At 44.2% G+C, this 19,274-nt stretch overlaps 2 protein-coding genes across 5 annotated transcripts in view; one reads left to right on the top strand and one right to left on the bottom strand.

Moving 5' to 3' along the window:
- Nucleotides 1–19,274, top strand: part of LOC120731713 (low-density lipoprotein receptor-related protein 1-like) — a 102,955-nt gene that overhangs the window by 71,905 nt on the left and 11,776 nt on the right. For all 4 annotated transcript variants that reach the window (XM_040028855.1, XM_040028854.1, XM_040028853.1 and 1 more), the window contains 34 exons: nt 93–224; nt 1,048–1,275; nt 1,750–1,924; nt 3,511–3,605; nt 3,719–3,868; nt 4,034–4,174; nt 4,413–4,538; nt 4,656–4,787; nt 4,907–5,041; nt 5,305–5,434; nt 5,550–5,676; nt 5,765–5,916; nt 6,065–6,189; nt 7,257–7,631; nt 11,328–11,517; nt 11,624–11,828; nt 11,979–12,171; nt 12,751–12,876; nt 13,474–13,602; nt 13,697–13,816; nt 13,907–14,020; nt 14,120–14,269; nt 14,531–14,653; nt 14,745–14,861; nt 15,734–15,862; nt 15,985–16,107; nt 16,235–16,375; nt 16,779–16,966; nt 17,086–17,269; nt 17,360–17,445; nt 17,538–17,657; nt 17,840–18,027; nt 18,771–18,976; nt 19,061–19,249. In XM_040028855.1, the coding sequence (XP_039884789.1) occupies nt 93–224; nt 1,048–1,275; nt 1,750–1,924; nt 3,511–3,605; nt 3,719–3,868; nt 4,034–4,174; nt 4,413–4,538; nt 4,656–4,787; nt 4,907–5,041; nt 5,305–5,434; nt 5,550–5,676; nt 5,765–5,916; nt 6,065–6,189; nt 7,257–7,631; nt 11,328–11,517; nt 11,624–11,828; nt 11,979–12,171; nt 12,751–12,876; nt 13,474–13,602; nt 13,697–13,816; nt 13,907–14,020; nt 14,120–14,269; nt 14,531–14,653; nt 14,745–14,861; nt 15,734–15,862; nt 15,985–16,107; nt 16,235–16,375; nt 16,779–16,966; nt 17,086–17,269; nt 17,360–17,445; nt 17,538–17,657; nt 17,840–18,027; nt 18,771–18,976; nt 19,061–19,249 (5,244 nt within the window). The remainder of the gene's footprint in view (nt 1–92; nt 225–1,047; nt 1,276–1,749; nt 1,925–3,510; nt 3,606–3,718; nt 3,869–4,033; nt 4,175–4,412; nt 4,539–4,655; nt 4,788–4,906; nt 5,042–5,304; nt 5,435–5,549; nt 5,677–5,764; nt 5,917–6,064; nt 6,190–7,256; nt 7,632–11,327; nt 11,518–11,623; nt 11,829–11,978; nt 12,172–12,750; nt 12,877–13,473; nt 13,603–13,696; nt 13,817–13,906; nt 14,021–14,119; nt 14,270–14,530; nt 14,654–14,744; nt 14,862–15,733; nt 15,863–15,984; nt 16,108–16,234; nt 16,376–16,778; nt 16,967–17,085; nt 17,270–17,359; nt 17,446–17,537; nt 17,658–17,839; nt 18,028–18,770; nt 18,977–19,060; nt 19,250–19,274) is intronic.
- LOC120731714 (delta-type opioid receptor) lies at nt 7,759–10,291 on the bottom strand. The gene has a single exon (XM_040028856.1). It carries the CDS (start codon nt 9,325–9,327, stop codon nt 8,293–8,295), a length of 1,035 nt encoding a protein of 344 aa, XP_039884790.1. The 5' UTR covers nt 9,328–10,291; the 3' UTR covers nt 7,759–8,292.

Genomic DNA, 19,274 nt, shown 5'->3' with positions numbered 1-19,274 from the left:
CATTCAATTATGGCTCCTACACACTCATTAAAACATTTCATTGACCTTCATACTTTTAAAATAAAACCTTTTCTGTGCTCATGTCTCCGTAGCTCCTAATCCGTGTGCAGCTAAAGACGGCAAAGAGCCCTGCTCTCACCTGTGCCTCATCAACTTCAATCAGACGTTCTCCTGTGCTTGTCCTCACCTCATGAAGCTGGGCCCTGACAAACGCACGTGTTACGGTAAGGCTGAGCTCACGAACACAAATGCAACCACTGTGGAAAATTGACTCGTTGAGTCTTTCTTAGCCTCCACGCAGTCCTGTTCTTTTCTTGTTTCAGCTTGAATGTTACTGTCTAATCCCTGTCCTTGCAGAATTGTTTATTTATAATTTATTTTATTTTTCTCTTGGAGAAAAAGAGAGAGGATTAAACAGACTTTTTTTTTTTTTTGTTGCTTTGAGGTCTTTTTGCTGTGACAGCTTTGGAGCGTATTGAGGTGTCCGTCTGTAAAATAGTGAAAGCTGGCCTGTTTATTCAGTGTGTGAGTTTAGTATTCAAGGCAGCACTTTCTATTATCTTCGGCGGTAATGGAATGGAGAGCCCCATTCTGTCTGATGCAAGCATCAGACACATTCCCCAGCTTCCACCACCGGCTCTGGGATGGCCAATACAGCCCGGCGCTGTCATTACTCTGCCCTCTCCGGCTCTCTTTCCCTCCTTTGCTGTCTATCATTTAAGCCGCACACAGTTAAATGATACTTGACTGTTGAGACCAGTGCAATTGCAATGTATCTTCACTGATTGAATTCGCTCGCTCTACTCTGGCTGTGCTATTGAGTTAGCCAGCCAGACACAATCATTAGTCAAAGATGCAATTGGATCAACTGTTTGTTCAAGTGGCAGGAATAATGCGTGGATGTACTGATCCATGCTGTAACCATCTATCCGCAGCTCTGACTCATGCATTAGTGTGTACTCGTGCATTTGACTTGAAGCTACATTTAACTCCCGATTACTTACATTGAATACTAAGGTCCACGTCAACATCTTGTGTCTCCCGCAGAGTCTCGCCAGTTCTTGCTGTACGCTCGGCAGATCGAGATCAGAGGAGTAGACATCGACAACCCGTATTACAACTATATCATCTCCTTCACTGTGCCGGATATCGACAACGTGACTGTGGTGGACTATGATGCTCTGGAGCAGCGTATCTACTGGTCAGATGTCCGTACTCAGACCATCAAGAGGGCGTTCATCAATGGCACTGGAGTTGAAACTGTGGTTTCTGCTGGTATGATGGAGGCAACACGACACATTACAGAACATAATTAAAAGGCTCATTATTTAGAGCCTTACTTTAAGAAACAAATATAGCAGGGTAATTTTATCAGACTGCACCAAGATTTCTGTCCAGTAGTTAAAAATTAATGCTTCTCTCGCTTCTAGATTCCTAGTATGCAGATGCTGTTATGTACAAGGGCTCTACACAACAAAACTCATTAGCTTGGGGAATGGCGATCTTTTGCCTGAAATAATAACCTGAGTGGGCACGTTTTGGTGGATGATCTATGCCAGCTAACTCTGTCTTTAAAAAAAAAAACAAGTTAGCTGGAAACAATAAAAGATACAGGTGATAAAATGTGTCATCAGTTGTCCTGTTAGCCAACAAATGCAGTGTCCATAGGTTAGAAAACATCTGTTTTTTTTAAAAAAAAAAAAAAGGCTGATTAATAAGAGTTTGTTCGTGTTCTTCATCTTTCATCAGATTTGCCCAATACTCATGGTCTGGCTGTCGACTGGGTGTCCAGGAACCTGTTCTGGACCAGTTATGATGCCAACAAGAAGCAGATTAATGTTGCCAGACTGGACGGCTCCTTCAAAAATGCTGTCATCCAGGGCTTAGACAAACCCCACTGTCTAGTGCTCCATCCAGTACTGGGGTTGGTCTCGCACACAAATGCACACACACACTCATTCTATAAAGCTGTCATGTGTCGCCACACTGAAGCTTTCAGAAATTGCTCACAGACACCCTCCTGGCTTCACCTATAACTTGCAACAGATACAAGCAGAAGTCTGCACAAAGACACACACAAACAATCATACAAAGTCTGTCTGGCAGGTTCCCCTCTGTGTGCGCTCACAGTAATTCAGTTCCTGACCTCGGAGTGTTTTGTCACTCAGGAAGTGGTTCCAATCCTTCTCCCTTCATGCTGCGTCTCTCCTCTCTCTGTCTTTTTTTTCTATTTCTGTTTCAAAAGTTTCTGTGCTCAGAGTATAAATAATTTACAGCAAGTGTCTCTGTTGCTTTGTGTTACTTTTTCTGTTTCTCATCACTTTCTTCACTGTGTTTATCTTACATCCTGTCCGTTCCTGTCTTGCCTTGCATAAGTTTTTCTTTTTTTGCCATGAACTTGGCCTCAGTCTTTTCTCAGTCCATCAGAGAATAAAAAAAGTCCATCTGTATTCATATACTCAGTTTTGATCTGCCGGAATATGTGGGCTTTTGTGTGTTTGAGGTCAATGAAGAAAAGATATTTTCTTAAGACAAGTCTCTGCCTCTGTGTGCATTATTTCCACTGTACTCCTTCCTCTCTGTGAAAGGCTTTAGCCTCCTTAAGAGGAGGAATGTTTCCGATCTGAGCATTGTTGGCGTGAGAGAAAATGAGAAGCAGATGTGAGATCTGTGAGCTCTCCCCTTTTTCTGGCACACAAACACGCTGACCCCACCAAAGGTGGGTGGGGTCAAAGAAAGTTGAGGCGGGGCAAAGAGTTGGGAGGGAAGTGTGTGTGTGTGTGTGTGTGTGTGTGTGTGTGTGTGTGTGTGTGTGTGTGTGTGTGTGTGTGTGTGTGTGTGTGTGTGTGTGTGTGCACAAACATGACAATATAGGGGTTTATATGCTTCAGAGGCTTTATTTAAGGATAGTTAACAAACAAAGGAAGGGCGTGGTGGCTCTGGCTGGATTTAACAGAAAGTGAATGAGCATAGAAAATGTGCAGTCCAAACAAAGTGGCACACACACGTATATACATGTTACCCTCTATACTCTGCATATGTGCATTTCCTCATGACAGTTTGAGAAGCAGTCATTTATGTGAGTGCATCTGGTGTGAGAGATTAAAGCTGTCAGCGGTTGATCAGGACATTAATTAACTGCTGAACTAAACGCACTGAAATATAGTTTCTTATTTGTCAGGTTTTTGCCAGCTTTATTTCTGCCTCACTCATCGTCATTACAGTCTGTTGATGCGATTTTGGCTTTGAAATGAAAATGGCAGATTGCGTTTTAGAAAAGTCCAAATAAGCTCGCGTGCAGTTCGGTGTTGCTCACAGACCTGATGCTCTCATTTCTTATCGATAACATCACTGTTGTTCATGCTTTGTGTACCTATAGGCTTTATGGTTTTCAGTGGCGTACTACCACGGTTGGTTCAACAAGTTTAATAGTGATGTAGTAAAATTTCTCTCTCTCTCTCTTCCTGTTGCGTATCATATCTTTGTGGATTCTCTGCGCGCCTCCATCAGGAAGCTGTACTGGACAGATGGGGACAACATCAGCATGGCCAACACAGATGGCACCAACCGCAGCGTCCTCTTCACCAACCAGAAAGGCCCTGTTGGTGAGTTAGCGGCTCTTTTCTGTGACTGTGTAAGCGACAGCACCCCCTAGTGACAGGGCAGATGATTACAACTCAGAACTGTCTTTTTTCTTTTCCTTTTTTTTTTTTTTCAGGCCTCTCCATTGACTTTAAAGCTGAGCGGCTTTATTGGATCAGCTCGGGAAACAGCACCATCAACCGCTGTAAACTGGACGGCTCTGGACTTGAGGTGCTTGAAGGGGCCAAGGGCAAGCTGACCAAGGCTACTGCTCTGGCCATCATGGGTAGGTATCCAGAGTGCATTAAAACTGCATTATTCATCTTGCGTGATACTACTCTTATCTGGCTTTGTTGCATTGAAAATTGCTCCGGTTAACACGGTTCTTGTAGTGTGAGATCAGGTTTTAATGGAGAACGCTGATCATCCTCATGTGCACTGTGTCCTGTAGGAGACAAGTTGTGGTGGGCGGACCAAGGAACTGACCAGATAGGAACCTGTGACAAGAAGGACGGTGGAAACTGGAAAGTCCTGAGGAACAGCACTTCTCCCATGATGCACATGAAAATTTATGATGAAACTGTGCAGAAAGGTGCAGAGTTTGGTGCTGCAAGCCAATTTTTCTGGGGGGGGGTTTTCAGTCTTTTTTGCTTTGTGAAATTGCTCTGCAAAAAAAAAATAGGAATAAGATATGTCCTTGTTTCATTTAAGATCTGCTGTGCAGACTGCATGTAGCCCAGAGCTTATGTGTGTATCTAAAACACATCTGTTTATGCCTCTGTTACTAGTCTTTGATTTGTTTTATTTGCTCTTTGCTTTTGTATTTCCAGGCACCAATCTTTGCAGTAATAACAACGGAGACTGTTCCCAGCTGTGTCTCCCCACCTCCCCGACCACCAGATCCTGCATGTGCACTGCAGGATACAGCCTGCGCAGAGGGCAGCAGTCTTGCGAGGGTATGATGCTCCCATACCCTTGTCATATGCCTGATTTTAGACAATCCTGGATATATGAAGCGATGAATGTGAAGTGATGCCACGCTCAAAAATGAATATTTTATTTGTTTGCTGTAGGTGTCGGCTCTTTCTTGCTGTACTCGGTGCACGAGGGCATACGGGGTATTCCCTTGGACCCATCAGATAAGTCTGATGCCCTTGTACCAGTGTCGGGCACCTCCCTAGCAGTGGGCATAGATTTTCATGCAGGTAAGAAATTCTCTAGTTCTGCATATTTCGTGTAGCTGAATTCACTGCTCCATAAAATATTTGTTAAAGCTACTAGCTTCCTTTTTTAGTCCAACTCTGTGTTTTACTTGTTCCCACAGACAATGACACGATCTACTGGGTAGACATGGGCCTGAGCACCATCAGCCGGGCCAAGAGAGACCAAACCTGGAGAGAGGACGTGGTCACTAATGGCATTGGCAGGGTAGAGGGCATCGCTGTGGACTGGATTGCTGGTGAGAGAAACTGCGTCCCGGCTCATGCGTACTAAATTTAGATAATGACAGTTAGACATACTTATAAAGAGTGTTTTGCTTTTCCTCTCTGCACATTTATCATGCTTGCACATACTGCCTGTCACTGTTAAAAGCAACAGTGTGGACCTGTTGCACTAAGTGAGAAAACAGAAAGTAGATGCAAAAACAGAGAGAAAAAAGTATTATTTCCAGGTCAATGCGGTTTAAAAATTAGGAAATTGTTTCTCCTTCATCCTCCACAGGAAACATCTATTGGACAGATCAAGGCTTCGATGTGATTGAGGTGGCCAGGCTGAATGGTTCCTTCCGCTATGTGGTGATCTCGCAGGGCTTGGACAAACCTCGTGCCATCACTGTCCATCCTGAGAAAGGGTGAGAACGAAGGACTGTGCCAGGTTCCTACTTTAGCTTCTCCTTCTGTGATTTATCTCAGTATTGATTACTGCGGTATTTGGTTTTCTGTCTTTGCGTGCTTTGGTACGAGCAGCTACCTGTTCTGGACAGAGTGGGGCCAGTATCCCCGCATCGAACGCTCTCGCCTGGATGGATCTGAGCGAGCCATCCTCGTCAACGTCAGTATCAGCTGGCCCAATGGCATCTCCATCGACTATGAGGTACACCGCAACAGATCATTTTTTACATTTATATCGCTGACTTGCAGCACAGAGAGTGGGCCTAACATTACTTAATGTGGGAATGCAGGATGGTATGCTGTACTGGTGCGATGCCAGGACTGATAAGATTGAGCGCATCAACCTGGAGACTGGAGAAAACAGGGAAGTGGTGTTGGGCAACAACAACATGGACATGTTCTCTGTGTCTGTGTTTGAGAGCTACATCTATTGGAGTGACAGGTCAGATACACCATTCCTACTCAGTCTTATCCCTCTTTTTGCGAATGGTATTCACCCACAGTCCTAATGTTTACTTATAAATATATATATTTATATCAGCAAACTTCAGCTTGTGTTTAATGCTGATAATCTGTCTGGTGTCAACCAGGACGCATGCTAATGGCTCCATAAAGAGAGGCAGCAAGGACAATGCCACAGACTCTGTGTCACTGAGGACTGGTATTGGGGTCCAGCTCAAAGACATCAAGGTTTTCAACAGGGCCAGGCAGAAAGGTAAGCAAAGTGTGCTTTAAAGGTGACCTGTTACGCTCATTTCCAGCTGCCCATTTTTATTCTGGCACTCCCTGGAATAGCTTTGCATGAATCGCATTTCAAAACACTCCTTATTTACTCTTTAAAGGTTTTTATGGAGCACCTCAGTTGATCATATCTTTGAAATTTGTCATTTTAGCTCCTGTGTCCTTAAGCTGCTTCTTTCTAAAACCCAGATTTTCTTATGACTGGCTGTCCTTGCAAACAGGACGCAGTGCTTGGAAATTCATGCTGAGCTGACGTCATCTAAGCCCTGAAGTGGAAAAACAAAGTTACAGATGAAGCATGTAGCGCTGTGTGAACCCTGAGCTTATCACTTTAGAACACATATGCGTTATTATTATTTAATATACAGCAGTGGAGAGTAAATTTTCCTTATTAAGTTTTAATTTCCTAAATTAAAAATGTGCAATAATGAATACATCGACATTAAATCTGAACAGAAAAGTGGACAAAATCGTGCTTTTGTTTCTTAAAATTTCAAAACTTCTAGATTAATGTGCAAAAGTAGTTTTTGCAACAGTGCAAATACATAAATACTTACAAATCCATAAGGTTTACACTAAAGCGTTGATCAGTCACAGTAAACGGTGTTACCACCACACAAAAATCCCCAGCATCACTAAAGGGGCAAATTTCACTGACTGATTGGCCAGGCATTCCTGGGCATGTATGAGTGCGCTGTGCACGGGTTTCTCGTGATAGCTGAGAAGCTTGTTGGAACAAAGACCTGGAGTAAAATAGCGCACTGCTTACTTGGAGTTTACACGTCAGAAACTGTTTGATAAACTACATTTTTTTTGTGACATACTTTTGAGAGCTATCTGCAGACAGCAAAGCTAAGATAACAAACACAGGAAATGCCGGAAAGTCTGTTCTCGATGACATCATTGCTTGGCTGCGCTGCATCGTCTGCCTTCACATGCCGATACATATATTCTATAAAATGAGTAAAAGTATAATAAGAGTCAGGTGAAAATATATTATCATTCAAATGTATATTTAATTGCATTTTGTTCTCTTTACAGGAACAAATGTGTGCAAGGAAAACAATGGCGGATGTCAGCAGCTTTGCCTTTACCGTGGCAAAGGACAGCGTACGTGTGCCTGCGCCCATGGCATGCTGGCTGAAGACGGCCGCACCTGCCGCGACTACGATGGCTACCTTCTCTACTCGGAGCGCACCATACTGAAGAGCGTTCACCTGTCCGACGAAAACAACCTGAATGCCCCCATAAAACCATTCGAGGACCCCGAGCACATGAAGAACGTCATCGCACTCACTTTTGATTACAGAGGAGGAGGAGGCAAAGGAGCTAACCGTATCTTCTTCAGTGATATTCATTTTGGCAACATCCAGCAGATCAGTGATGACGGGTCTGACCGCAAGACTGTAGTAGAGAGTGAGTTTTCCCGACTCTTAAGTTAGTTTTCTTAATGCTTTGTGCTCTGTCCAAGTAACTAACATGCCATGGTGATCTGGCCTAAACCTCCCACCCTACCCCACCCAAGGTTTATGGCTCCTGTCATTTGTCCAGTCATAAGACTCCCTGATAAGAAATCTTCCTGGAGAAGAAATCTGCTGGCTTTTCCCCAAAATACTCATATTTATTCTGTAGATGTAGCCAAAGTAGAAACAAAGGAAAAACATTTTTTTTTAGAACAGAGTGAGAAGCAATACAATCAGGCTGAGAGACAGATAGACTTTCATTCACCTTATCTCAGCACAACAGAACACGGGTGCACCGTTAATGTTTTACTTTAATCTCTTTTACAAGGAATGTGTGATATTCCCGCTGTGCATGTAAAGCAACAAATCCCAGAGCAAAGTTCCTGCTCAATTCAAGAGCAACTGTTGTTCAAAGCAATGATGCTGACTGTTGCTGTGAGAGCTCTTGAGTTGACTTTGTTCATGAAGGCAACGCTGACGTCCAGTTTAACTGTAGTCTTTGATCACGTTTTTTTAGCTTGTATTTTTTTGTCGATCCCAGTTGCCAGCAGTTCCTCGCTGTGCGCAATTAAAATAGTCACGTTATGTCAAGTTAGTTACTCGTAGTAATACTGTCAGGCAGCAGCCATAGCCACATCCCTGCTGTCTCTTTGTCCGTCCCTCTTGAACAGCCTCAGTAGGTCCTGCCTGAACTTTTCAGACATCAGCACATAGAGAATAGGGTTCATTACTGTAGAGGAGGTTGCCATAAAGCGTGCAAACACAGCAAAGGGGCCATAACGTGGTGAGGCTCCAGTGGCTCCTGTGCCTTTATCCGCCAGTAAGGCCAGCGTCATGCCGTAGGACGGCAGCCAGCACAGGGTGAAAGCCAGCACCAGCATAGCCGACGTTTGGGTCACTTTGCTTTGGTAACGCTCCACCTGGGGGGCTCTTCCAGTGTGCCGACTCCTCCATAGGAACATGTAGATGCTGCCATATGCCACTGCTATGGTAACTAGTGGTAGAAAGAAGGCCACAAAGAAATGAGACAGTCCATAGATCAGCTGGTCACGGTGGGTCTGGAAAGCAAAGCATGCAAGCCCGTCAAGGGCTTTTTGTGGGGTTCCTACAGAGCGAAAGACTAGCTGTGGAACAGCAAGGCAACAGGCTGGGACCCAGACCAGTATGGCAGCTACAGAGACTCGGCGAGTAGTGAGAAGGGAATATGCTCTGGCAGGCTTCACCACAGTCAGATAGCGACACACAGCCAGTGTGGCCAGAGTAAAGATGCTGGTTGAAGAGCAGGCTGATCCCAGGAAGCCCAGCAGACGACACATGAAGTCACCAAACGGCCAGTGCTGCATGGCTATAGCAGCTGTGTGGAAGGGAAGCATGGAGAGCAAAAGCAGGTCTGAAACGCTCAGAGCCAGAAGCAGGATGTCTGTCCCCATACCCATCCCAGAGTTTTGGGGAGACTGTCCAATACGTCCCACCCCTCTCCTCCATCGCTTACATAAGATTACTATCACTACGGTGTGTCCGCTAACTCCCAGCACCAGAATTAGTGAATCTAGTATTGGGACTAGAACCTGTTCCACATTGTCCAGTCCAGGGTCACTGCTACTGTTACCCAACAGATCCTCTGAGCTTGTAGAGTTCAGCAGCAGCATTGTGTCTTCAGTTTTGTTGGGTCAGTTTGTTCAATCTGGTCATAAAACTTCTGATCATAAATGTAGGAATGATTAAGGACATTCCAGTAGCAGTGTTCTCAGAAATGACAACGCACATATTTACAGTTCAAAGTTTAACATGAATCACCTCAGACTGAATCATGTTAAATACATAAACACATATGACACCAATTCATGTGACTGTGCTGACTGTATAAAAGTGTACAGTTAAAGCTGCTTCCTCTCGATCTGTTCCACCTCTTATTGGCTTGGTATTGTAGAGGGGAACAAAGTGAGATCAGGCCCCTCCACTGAAGTCAAGACGCACCTGATTTCTGAGCTGCTTGCCATTCTTCTGGTTGAACTCCTGTTAAGGGCAAGCGGGTGTTGAGAGGTGAATGCTGTAGATTGTGTGAGTTCAGAGCAGGCAGCTACTCCACATGGCATTCGCCTTCCACAATCAGTATTCCTCATATATCCAGGAAAGGGACTTCCAGAGAAAACCGCAACAGTGGAAAGGATAGTAGATAGTTTGACAGGATGAAGCCAAGTAAGCGGTAGGTGAACTCTGGACTGATTATGATAGAGCAGGACGTGGATGGGCTGTCCAACTCTCTGTGGGAGGGCCTATTGAGGCCCAACATATTTTTTTTCCCATGCTCTATTTAGTTTCTTCCCATTTTGTGGAAAGGCCTCTGCATTGTCTCGACGTGCATTTGCAGCACAGCCTGCACAAAAACCTGCACTGATACAAAAAATAAACAAAGAGCGACACAGTGAGATAGTGTTTGCCTTCAGAATCGGGGTAATTATTGACTCCCGGCCTGATGGCAAACACTACACTGCTATCATACCTACTGTAGATAAACGGCCATAAAATCACTGTCAGCAGAGCTCAAGACCTGTATATTCAGCTTGCCTGTATTGGCACAAGCAGCGCGTGAAAATGTAGAGAATCTTTGGTAGCCCTAGATCAACAGTAATGTGATTTGAGCAGACAGTGGTGGCAATTTGTGATTTAAAATTCATTAACACCGCTAAAGAAAGAGGAAATGGGGGTGAATAGATTTCACGGCGCTCTCTATCGATTGTTAGGGTGTTGATTTATGAGTGCGAGAAGCGGGGGACAGTTGCCTTGCGTGTTGCGATGCTCCGCTTGATTTTCAGTCGCTTTGCTTCTCTCAGAGTCTCATAGCGTGCGCTGGACGCGCGATGATTCACGTCTGCGGTGTCGCACTGGAGATATTGAGGTGTAGTGTGAGCTGTCCCACCTGGTGGTAAACCTCACCGTTGCTTTGGCTTGACATCTGATGGGATGAGATCATATCCAGTCCTAAGAAATGGCTGCTTTAATCATTAGACCTGCACTGTTCCATTGCAGCAGCTGCAGTAACAAGTAGGTGACTATTACTTATTATTTGGAGCGGTCTCTGACTCCATGAAGCACAAGTTACAGTATTTGTTTGTGTGTGCGTTGCGTGTTTTCTCAATACCGGTGCAGCTGTTCTCCATCTGATGTTGCAGAACTTTGTGTTCCTCCATCTTGGCTGACTTTTGGCTGTCCTCTGGCCTCCTTTCAGCCATGAAGCTCCCAACTTCTTATTAATTTTAAGGCTGGGAAAGCAGAAAAAAATGACCTCTTGCTTCTCATCTCTTGATGAGGCAGTCCAGTGGAAAGTAATATGCTAGCTGGTAACTGTTATTGTGACCTTTATCCTCCACTATTTGCTGGATAAAAGCCTTGAATCACACAGTGTTCTTAGTCATTAATACTAAGCTGTCATGCCCAGAGCCCTGACTCCGGGTTGCCACACAGCAGTCTGCCAGCTCTGAGCTGCTGCCAAACGGTCTACACTTGGCCTTTTAACACAACCCCGTAGTTGACGTGCTTCTTTTTCTTCTCCCTTTTTCCTCTTCTATCTACTCCGTCCCCCACCTCTGGTCGTTGCCTTCTCTTACTGTCTGTGTGCTCTTCTCTCGATCCCTTCATGCTTTTTCAGATGTGGGCTCGGTGGAGGGGTTGGCATACCATAGAGCCTGGGATATGTTGTACTGGACGAGCTACACTACCTCGACTATTACCCGCCACACTGTGGACCAGAGCCGCTGGGGTGCCGTTGACCGGCATACAGTGGTCACCATGTCAGGAGACGACCACCCGAGGGCCTTCGTTCTCGACGAGTGTCAGAGGTAAGAACTGATTCAGTTGTTCACATCGCCGATTTGCAGGCCATTCTGCTCACGCCAGTTCATTACACCTGTTTGTATCACTGATTACTATGTTGTTTTTCCACAGTCTGATGTTTTGGACCAACTGGAACGAGCAGTCTCCCAGTATCATGCGCGCCACTCTGACTGGCTCCAACGTCCTTGTGATCATTGGCACGGACATCCGAACCCCCAACGGCCTGGCCATAGACCACCGTGCTGAAAAGCTTTATTTTTCTGACGCCACACTGGACAAGATTGAACGCTGCGAGTATGATGGCAGTAGGCGCTACGTGAGTGACAAAAACACTAAAAATATTTCTAATGCTGCATGGCTGAGCAATGTGACTGTTTAAATAGCAACCGTCAGCTTTTTACTCTTTCACTGGTTTGATAGAAAAAGACTGGGGTTCTCATGACTGTGGTTTTGCTTCCCCCTGCAGGTCGTGCTGAAGAATGAACCGGTCCATCCATTTGGCCTGGCGGTGTATGGAGACTACATCTTTTGGACCGACTGGGTGAGGAGGGCTGTGCTCCGGGCTGAGAAATACACCGGGGCAGATATGAAGGTCCTGCGTGCTGATATTCCTCAACAGCCGATGGGTATTGTCGCGGTGGCCAATGACACTAACAGCTGTAAGTCTTTGCACCAAATGAGGAAATTCAATGTAAAATTTGGGGGATTTTTCATCACAGTCCTCTGTCGTAAGACTATGACTGCTGGACTGTTTCATGTAAATGTGTGAAGCAAATCGATCTTACATAAAGCCTGTAAACCAAACATTGGTTGAGCCTGAGCCAGTAAAACATTCAACATCTTTTTCACATTTATGATAAGTGGAGGAATCCTGAATTTTTCTCCTATTTTTTTTATTTTTTTATTCCTCTCTGCATTTATCATTGTTTGTATCTTTTTATTTCAATCAAGTCAAGCATTTTTCCACTCTACCGTATCTTTTCCCTCGAGTTCCCTTATTCAGTAAACAGTTTTGCACCAATACCCGCAGCACCGATGCAAGCCGAGAGCCCGCTGTAACAGCCGCAAATCCTATTTAGATAGAGTCACATTGTGCATTCAGCTGAGGCAGAGCCATTGCCGGGTTCACCCAGGTGTTTCTGTCTGCTCGTGATGTGTGTTCGCCTGTGTGTCAGGAGATTGGATGCGAGATCAGAAATTCTCAGGTTTGTGTGCTAACTGTCCTCCTGTTTGCACAGGTGAATTCTCCATGTGTCGTGTTAACAACGGGGGATGTCAGGACCTGTGTTTGCTGACCTCCGAGGGAAGGGTCAACTGCAGCTGTCGGGGCGACAGGAAGCTATTCGAAGACAACACTTGCATAGGTAATTCAAGAATAGGACACGCTTATATGGAGGAAATGTTTATACACAGGAAACAAAGCGAGGACGATTTCAAAATTCGGACACATTTTTTTTTATAGCTCCATAAGTAAACAGAAACACTAAATCAGATCAGTGTGCCTTTAAAACACAACAACGTCGAGATAAATTTGTACACTGATTTTCAAGGTATCTAGCAAACAGGTTGCTCCAATCTTCTTGGAGGACTCATCACACTTCTTCCGTGGATTTAGGCTGTCTTCATCTAATCTTGATAACTGAAGAGAAGGGGGCTGGTCGGGGACTGTCTTTGGTAGTACTTGTTATTGTTTTTGCTGAAGATGGATATTAAAAACTCTTGGCTGAGTGTTTGAGGCCGCGCACTGCCGAATGAGCTGAGACTGAGCAGCATTACTGTAGATGTGTCCCAGATGGTACTGTTGCGTGGTGATGCTGTGATGATGAGCAGACACTCTTCTCGGGCAGAACTTGATGTGATAAAGTAACAAGCAAAGACAGATATCGGCTCTGTGCCTGCTCTGATTGTCTTGGGTTAGGCGACTCTTCCTAAGTCCCTATTTCTCTCTTTTTGCCTGTCAGCCCTCAACACGACATGTAACAGCATTGATGAGTTTGAGTGTGGAAATGGAGACTGCGTTAACTACACCCTGACTTGTGACGGCATGGCTCACTGCAAGGACAAGTCTGATGAGAAGCAGTCATACTGCGGTGAGTGGAACCTTTTTTTGCGCGTCAAAACACTATCAGCCGTGTTTTTTCTTGTTGGATTTTGTAGTTAGAATCCATCCTGTCTGGTTTTCAGCCAACCGCGTCTGCAAGAAGGGCTACAGACGCTGTGTGAATGGCCGCTGTGTGGGTCACGGCTCCTGGTGCAACGGGCAGGATGACTGTGGAGACAGCTCAGATGAGCTCTTCTGTAACAGTGAGTCTGCTTTTCCAATTAATCAAACATTTTTGCATTCGCATTTCTTAAAATATTGCTCTCACTAACCGCCGCCTCTCCTCTCGCCAGCCACGCTGTGCTCAGCCGATCAGTTCCAATGCAAAGACGGAAGCTGCATCTCCAACTCCAGCAAGTGCAACCAGAAAGTGGACTGCGAGGACGCTAGTGATGAGATGAACTGCAGTAAGTTAAGATCATCAGATTTGTTCTTAAAAATTAAATGTTGACATTTTTGCTACTCTGAGGCGATGGTAAAATGTTTTGCCTTCTCTCTTTGTTAAGCCGCCACAGACTGTTCCAGTTATTTCCATCTGGGAGTGAAGGGAGTGACATTTCAGAAGTGCGAGTTCACCACACTCTGCTATGCACCTTCTTGGCAGTGTGACGGTGCCAACGACTGTGGAGACTTCTCAGATGAAAGAAATTGCCCTGGTATTTTAATTACATCTGACAGCTAAATCTACTTGGATTGAGTTTTTTTGTTTTTTGTTAGAGTAGAAAGAACAATTTGGATTATGCCACAGGGAACAGGGAAAAACAATGAATGTTTTCATCCATTAAATTGTGGTTTGGGAGGTAATTCTCCTTGAAAAACACAGCAAAGTAAATGTAATTTGTTTTTCCTCTCTTCATGCTGGATTAACTCTTTGATGTTTCCTTTTCAAACTAACCTCTTTTCTGCTGCTCTGCCAGGGAGCGGGAAAACAAAGTGTCCGACGCCCTTCTTCGCCTGCCCCAGCGGACGTTGCATCCCTATGAGCTGGACCTGTGATAAGGAGAACGACTGTGAGAACGGTGCGGACGAGGCTCATTGTGGTAAGTTCGTATACGCTGTACAGGACAACAGACCGTTGCTTTGTTTCAATGTCTTTGCTTTGCACTTTACTCGTTCTCACTTCTCCTTTAGACAAGTTCTGCTCAGCCACCCAGTTTGAGTGTGGGAACCACCGCTGCATTCCTAACCGCTGGGTTTGTGATGGAGCGGATGACTGCGGGGACAGCAGTGACGAGGACAGCAAGTGCAGTAAGTGCTGAAGGCATATTTAGACATGGACAAACACTGAACTCCTAAAGTTGAGTGAATATTGCAACAGTTTTTAACCTGCAGCACTGATTAAATGTATGAGTCACCCCTAATTTCTGTATACTGTGAACTTTTATAGTCAGTAAGATTTTCTTGCAATTTTAGTGTTCTTGATCAGTAGATCTCCAGGCTTTCAGTTATTTTCAGTCGAGTTCTTGTACCTGAACATTTTCTGAGAATTTCTTTTTGTTTGTTAAGCCACTTGACTTGATTTGACTCATGCGTCAAAGTTAAGCATAAAAAGGCACCTAACTCAAGGTATGGATCAGTCTACACATAACAAACAACTTAGCAAAGAACCAATAAGTTGTATCCAAGGAAACTGGAAAAGCAGAGTACAAATGCAGAAGAGGCATTGAGTATCTACAGCAGATGAACAATATCTGAAATCCATGTCCTTAAGAAATAAGAAGAAATCCAGACATAGGAGCTGAGATAGAAAAACACACAATGGAACACTGTTAGTCATGGATTGGCGTCCCCAAAGCCCGAAACTCAAAATGATTTAAACAGTGTGCGACAATCTTTACAGAGAAAGCAACAAAAAGCAGCCATCATCCAAAGAAGAGCTTTGAATGTCCTTCGAGAAGCCTGGAGAACTGAATTGTACCACATGTTTGCATGTCCTTTGCTGCACCTACCTCACATTTTCTTAGCAAAATATAAGGAAATGATGGGTGGTCTTCTGCACACTAAACAATTTTTGTTTAATAAGTTAGGCTGTGTACAAAAAATGTGATTATTATTTTTTTTTTTTATATTAAAATAACCATTAATAGGACATTCCAATCAGTCACCTCTTTCTATTACAGAGACTAAAACCTGCAGTCCAGAGACGTTCCAATGCCCCGAATCACACAGGTGTATTCCTAAACGCTGGATGTGTGACGGAGATAAAGACTGTCCTGATGGAGCTGACGAGAGCATGAAAGCTGGCTGCTGTGAGTGCAAGCTGAGGGCTGAGTTTGATCAAGATAAATAGATTTTAATAACTCTCATAGACTAAGGAATATCTGTCAGTTTTAATGATCTCACTTGTGCGCCAATTATTTCTGCGCCTCAGACTTCAACAACACATGCAGCAGCAATGAGTTCATGTGCCAGAACCGACAGTGTATACCCAAGCACTTTGTGTGTGACCATGACAACGACTGCAGCGACGGCTCAGACGAGTCCCAGGAGTGCGGTGAGTGGAGCCGTGACCTGTGATTTGAAACACTCTCCCTCCTCCTGAGTGTGTGGTTTTTGGTTTTTTTTGGGGGGTTTTTTTTGGGGTTTTTTTTTGAAGTAGCATGTACCGTTTGTCGCTACAGAGTATCCGACGTGTGGACCGAACGAGTTCCGCTGTGCGAACGGACGCTGTCTCATTAAAAATTCATGGGAGTGTGATGGAGACTTCGACTGTCATGACCACTCAGATGAAGCTCCAAAAAATCCCCGGTGCACTGGCCCAGGTTAGACACACAGTCTCTCCAGAAGTACTTTATTTATTCAGTTCATGTATTCAGTATATTTATTGAATTAGTGTGATTACAGGACATGTAAAATTCATTTTTAACCACTGAACTTGCAAAAAAACTACAAAAATAAAGGGACAATAATATTATAGCATATATAAAGGAGGTTCCAGGAAAGAAAGTGAACAAGGAGAAGTCACAGTCTTTATATTATAATTAAATACTGTATGCTAACAAGCCTAAAAGAGAATAAGACTCTACTATCTTTATCTTTTTGGCAATTGTAATCCGCTCTCAGCGTTTGCGACTGAAATTAATCCTGAGGCTTTTATATCAGCTACGCCGGCTGACATTTTCTCTTCATTTGTTTCTCATTTCATTGCTTCACTTTGCGGAACAGAGAAGAAGTGCAACGACACCGCGTACATCTGCAATAATGGAAACTGCGTGAACGAGACGTTGCTCTGCGACCATAAAGACGACTGTGGCGACGGCTCTGATGAGCTCAACTGCTTCATTAACGAGTGCCTGAACAGCAAACTGAGTGGCTGCTCCCAGCTCTGTGAAGACCTGAAAATAGGGTTTAAGGTAAGTGAACAGCATGAAATTAGGACTTGAGTTCTTAAGTAATGGATGTGTAAAAAAAATAAAATAAAAATATTGCACGGACTGCTGCTTTACATGCTCTGTGCTTTGCTCCCCCACAGTGCAGATGCCATCCCGGCTTTCATCTGAAAGATGACAGGAAGACTTGTATTGACATAGATGAATGCACGACCACTTACCCGTGCACGCAGCGGTGCATCAACACGCACGGCAGCTTCCACTGTCTGTGTGTGGAGGGTTTCCAGCTTAGCCCCGAGAACCCCACAATATGCAAATCCACTTCTGGTAAGAAATGTGACAGATTATTAGCATTCAGGGATGTGTTTAAGGGAAAGCCTCTCATAATTTGTCATATCCTCTCTTCACTCCTTGCAGATGAAGAACCCTTCCTCATCTTTGCCAACCGCTATTACCTGAGAAAGCTCAACTTGGACGGCTCTAACTACACCTTAATCAAACAGGTGAGCCCTGCAGGTTCAGTCCTGCTGATGTGATTGGAAAGTGCTGGAGTTTATCTACACAACAGACTAATGCAGTTCCCATGCCTTGACAGGGCTTGAACAATGCTGTCGCTCTAGACTTCGACTATCGCCAGCAGATGATTTATTGGACAGATGTGACCACCCAGGGCAGCATGATTCGACGCATGCACATCAATGGCAGCAATGTTCAGGTCAGCATAGAAGCGTCTTGGCAGAGGAAGAGAAATAAAGTGTGCTGTTAATAACTGCTAGAAATGTAAACTATATTCAAAATGATGAATGTGTTCGTGTGTGTGTGTACATTGCATGTGCAGTGAAAGCCAAAGACACGCATTCATTTTCAGAAAATAAAAACTGCCTGTTCATTTGTCAGGTTCTTCACCGCACATCACTCAGCAACCCAGACGGCCTGGCAGTCGACTGGGTGGGAGGAAACCTGTACTGGTGTGATAAAGGACGGGATACTATTGAGGTGTCGAAGCTGAATGGAGCTTATCGAACAGTTCTGGTCAACAACGGCTTGAGGGAGCCTCGCGCTCTGGCTGTGGATGTACGCTACGGGTAAGAGTGACACTGCAAAATGTTCCTAAAGTGCTAACAGAGAGGGGGTTTTTTTCTTTTTCTTTTTGGAAGAAGAATTTGTAGGTTTCTGTTTGAAGTGATGGGCTCACTTTACCAATATCTGTTGTAGTCAGTAACCTACATCTGTAGGTTACATGAGGTGAAATGAATATGAGACTCTAAATCAGTTTTTCTCAAACAGGGTAATAATACCTCTTGTGGTGCTTTGGAGAACTGCAGGCAGAATAAGATTTATTTTCAAAAATGTTTTGTACAATTCCTACAATTAGTAACATTTAAAAAAATGTAAGCTTGATAAAGCTCGCTTACTAGATTCATGTGTGTTCCATCCTGATCTTGTCTGATGAAACTCCTGTAGAGCACTTTGTCACTGGTCTCTTGCCTTAAAAAGCACAATTTTAATACATTTCTCTTTCTTACTCTCTAGTAAGATAGTCTTCCTGTTTTCAGTGAAAATTTGTATCTAGTTTAACCGGTCAGCTGCTGTAAAAGCTCACAGAAATGTTTTCCATCTTTTTAGTTGTGAATTTTAATCCATAGAAATGAAGTATTTTTCAGTGTCTTCAGACATTAACCATTTTTGATGGTCAGTGCATAATTGTCAGACAAAATATCAAAGGTTGACAAAATAAGAAGGTTGAATGTCTAGGACATCTTGAACCTTGTAAATGTTAAATTCAGATTTGCTATTAATCAGTAAACCTTATAAATATCCTTCACAGGTACTTGTACTGGTCTGATTGGGGTGACAACCCCCACATAGGGAGGATTGGGATGGATGGCACCAACAGGAGCGTCATTGTGGAGGATAAGATCACCTGGCCCAATGGTCTAACTCTGGACTTTATTAATGACCGCATTTACTGGGCTGACGCTCGGGAGGACTACATTGCGTTTGCTAGCCTGGATGGAACAAGCAGACATATAGGTAACGTATACATAAACGCACAAGAGCAACTTCAGGTGTTGATTTTGTGGCTAAATTCTCCATCTTTATGCTTGCACGTTGTAGTTCTGGCCCAGGATATTCCCCACATCTTTGCCATGACTTTATTTGAGGAGTACATCTACTGGACAGACTGGGAAACAAAGTCCATCAACAGAGCTCACAAGACTCTGGGGACCAACAAGACCATGCTGATCAGCACCTTACACAGACCCATGGACATCCACATTTACCACCCATATCGCCAACCTGATGGTAGGACAAAGATGCCCGTCATTAA

Source organism: Simochromis diagramma, unplaced genomic scaffold (assembly GCF_900408965.1).
Source record: "Simochromis diagramma unplaced genomic scaffold, fSimDia1.1 OVJJ01000483.1, whole genome shotgun sequence".
Lineage (NCBI taxonomy): Eukaryota > Metazoa > Chordata > Actinopteri > Cichliformes > Cichlidae > Simochromis > Simochromis diagramma.
This window is presented reverse-complemented; position numbering and strand designations above follow the sequence as displayed.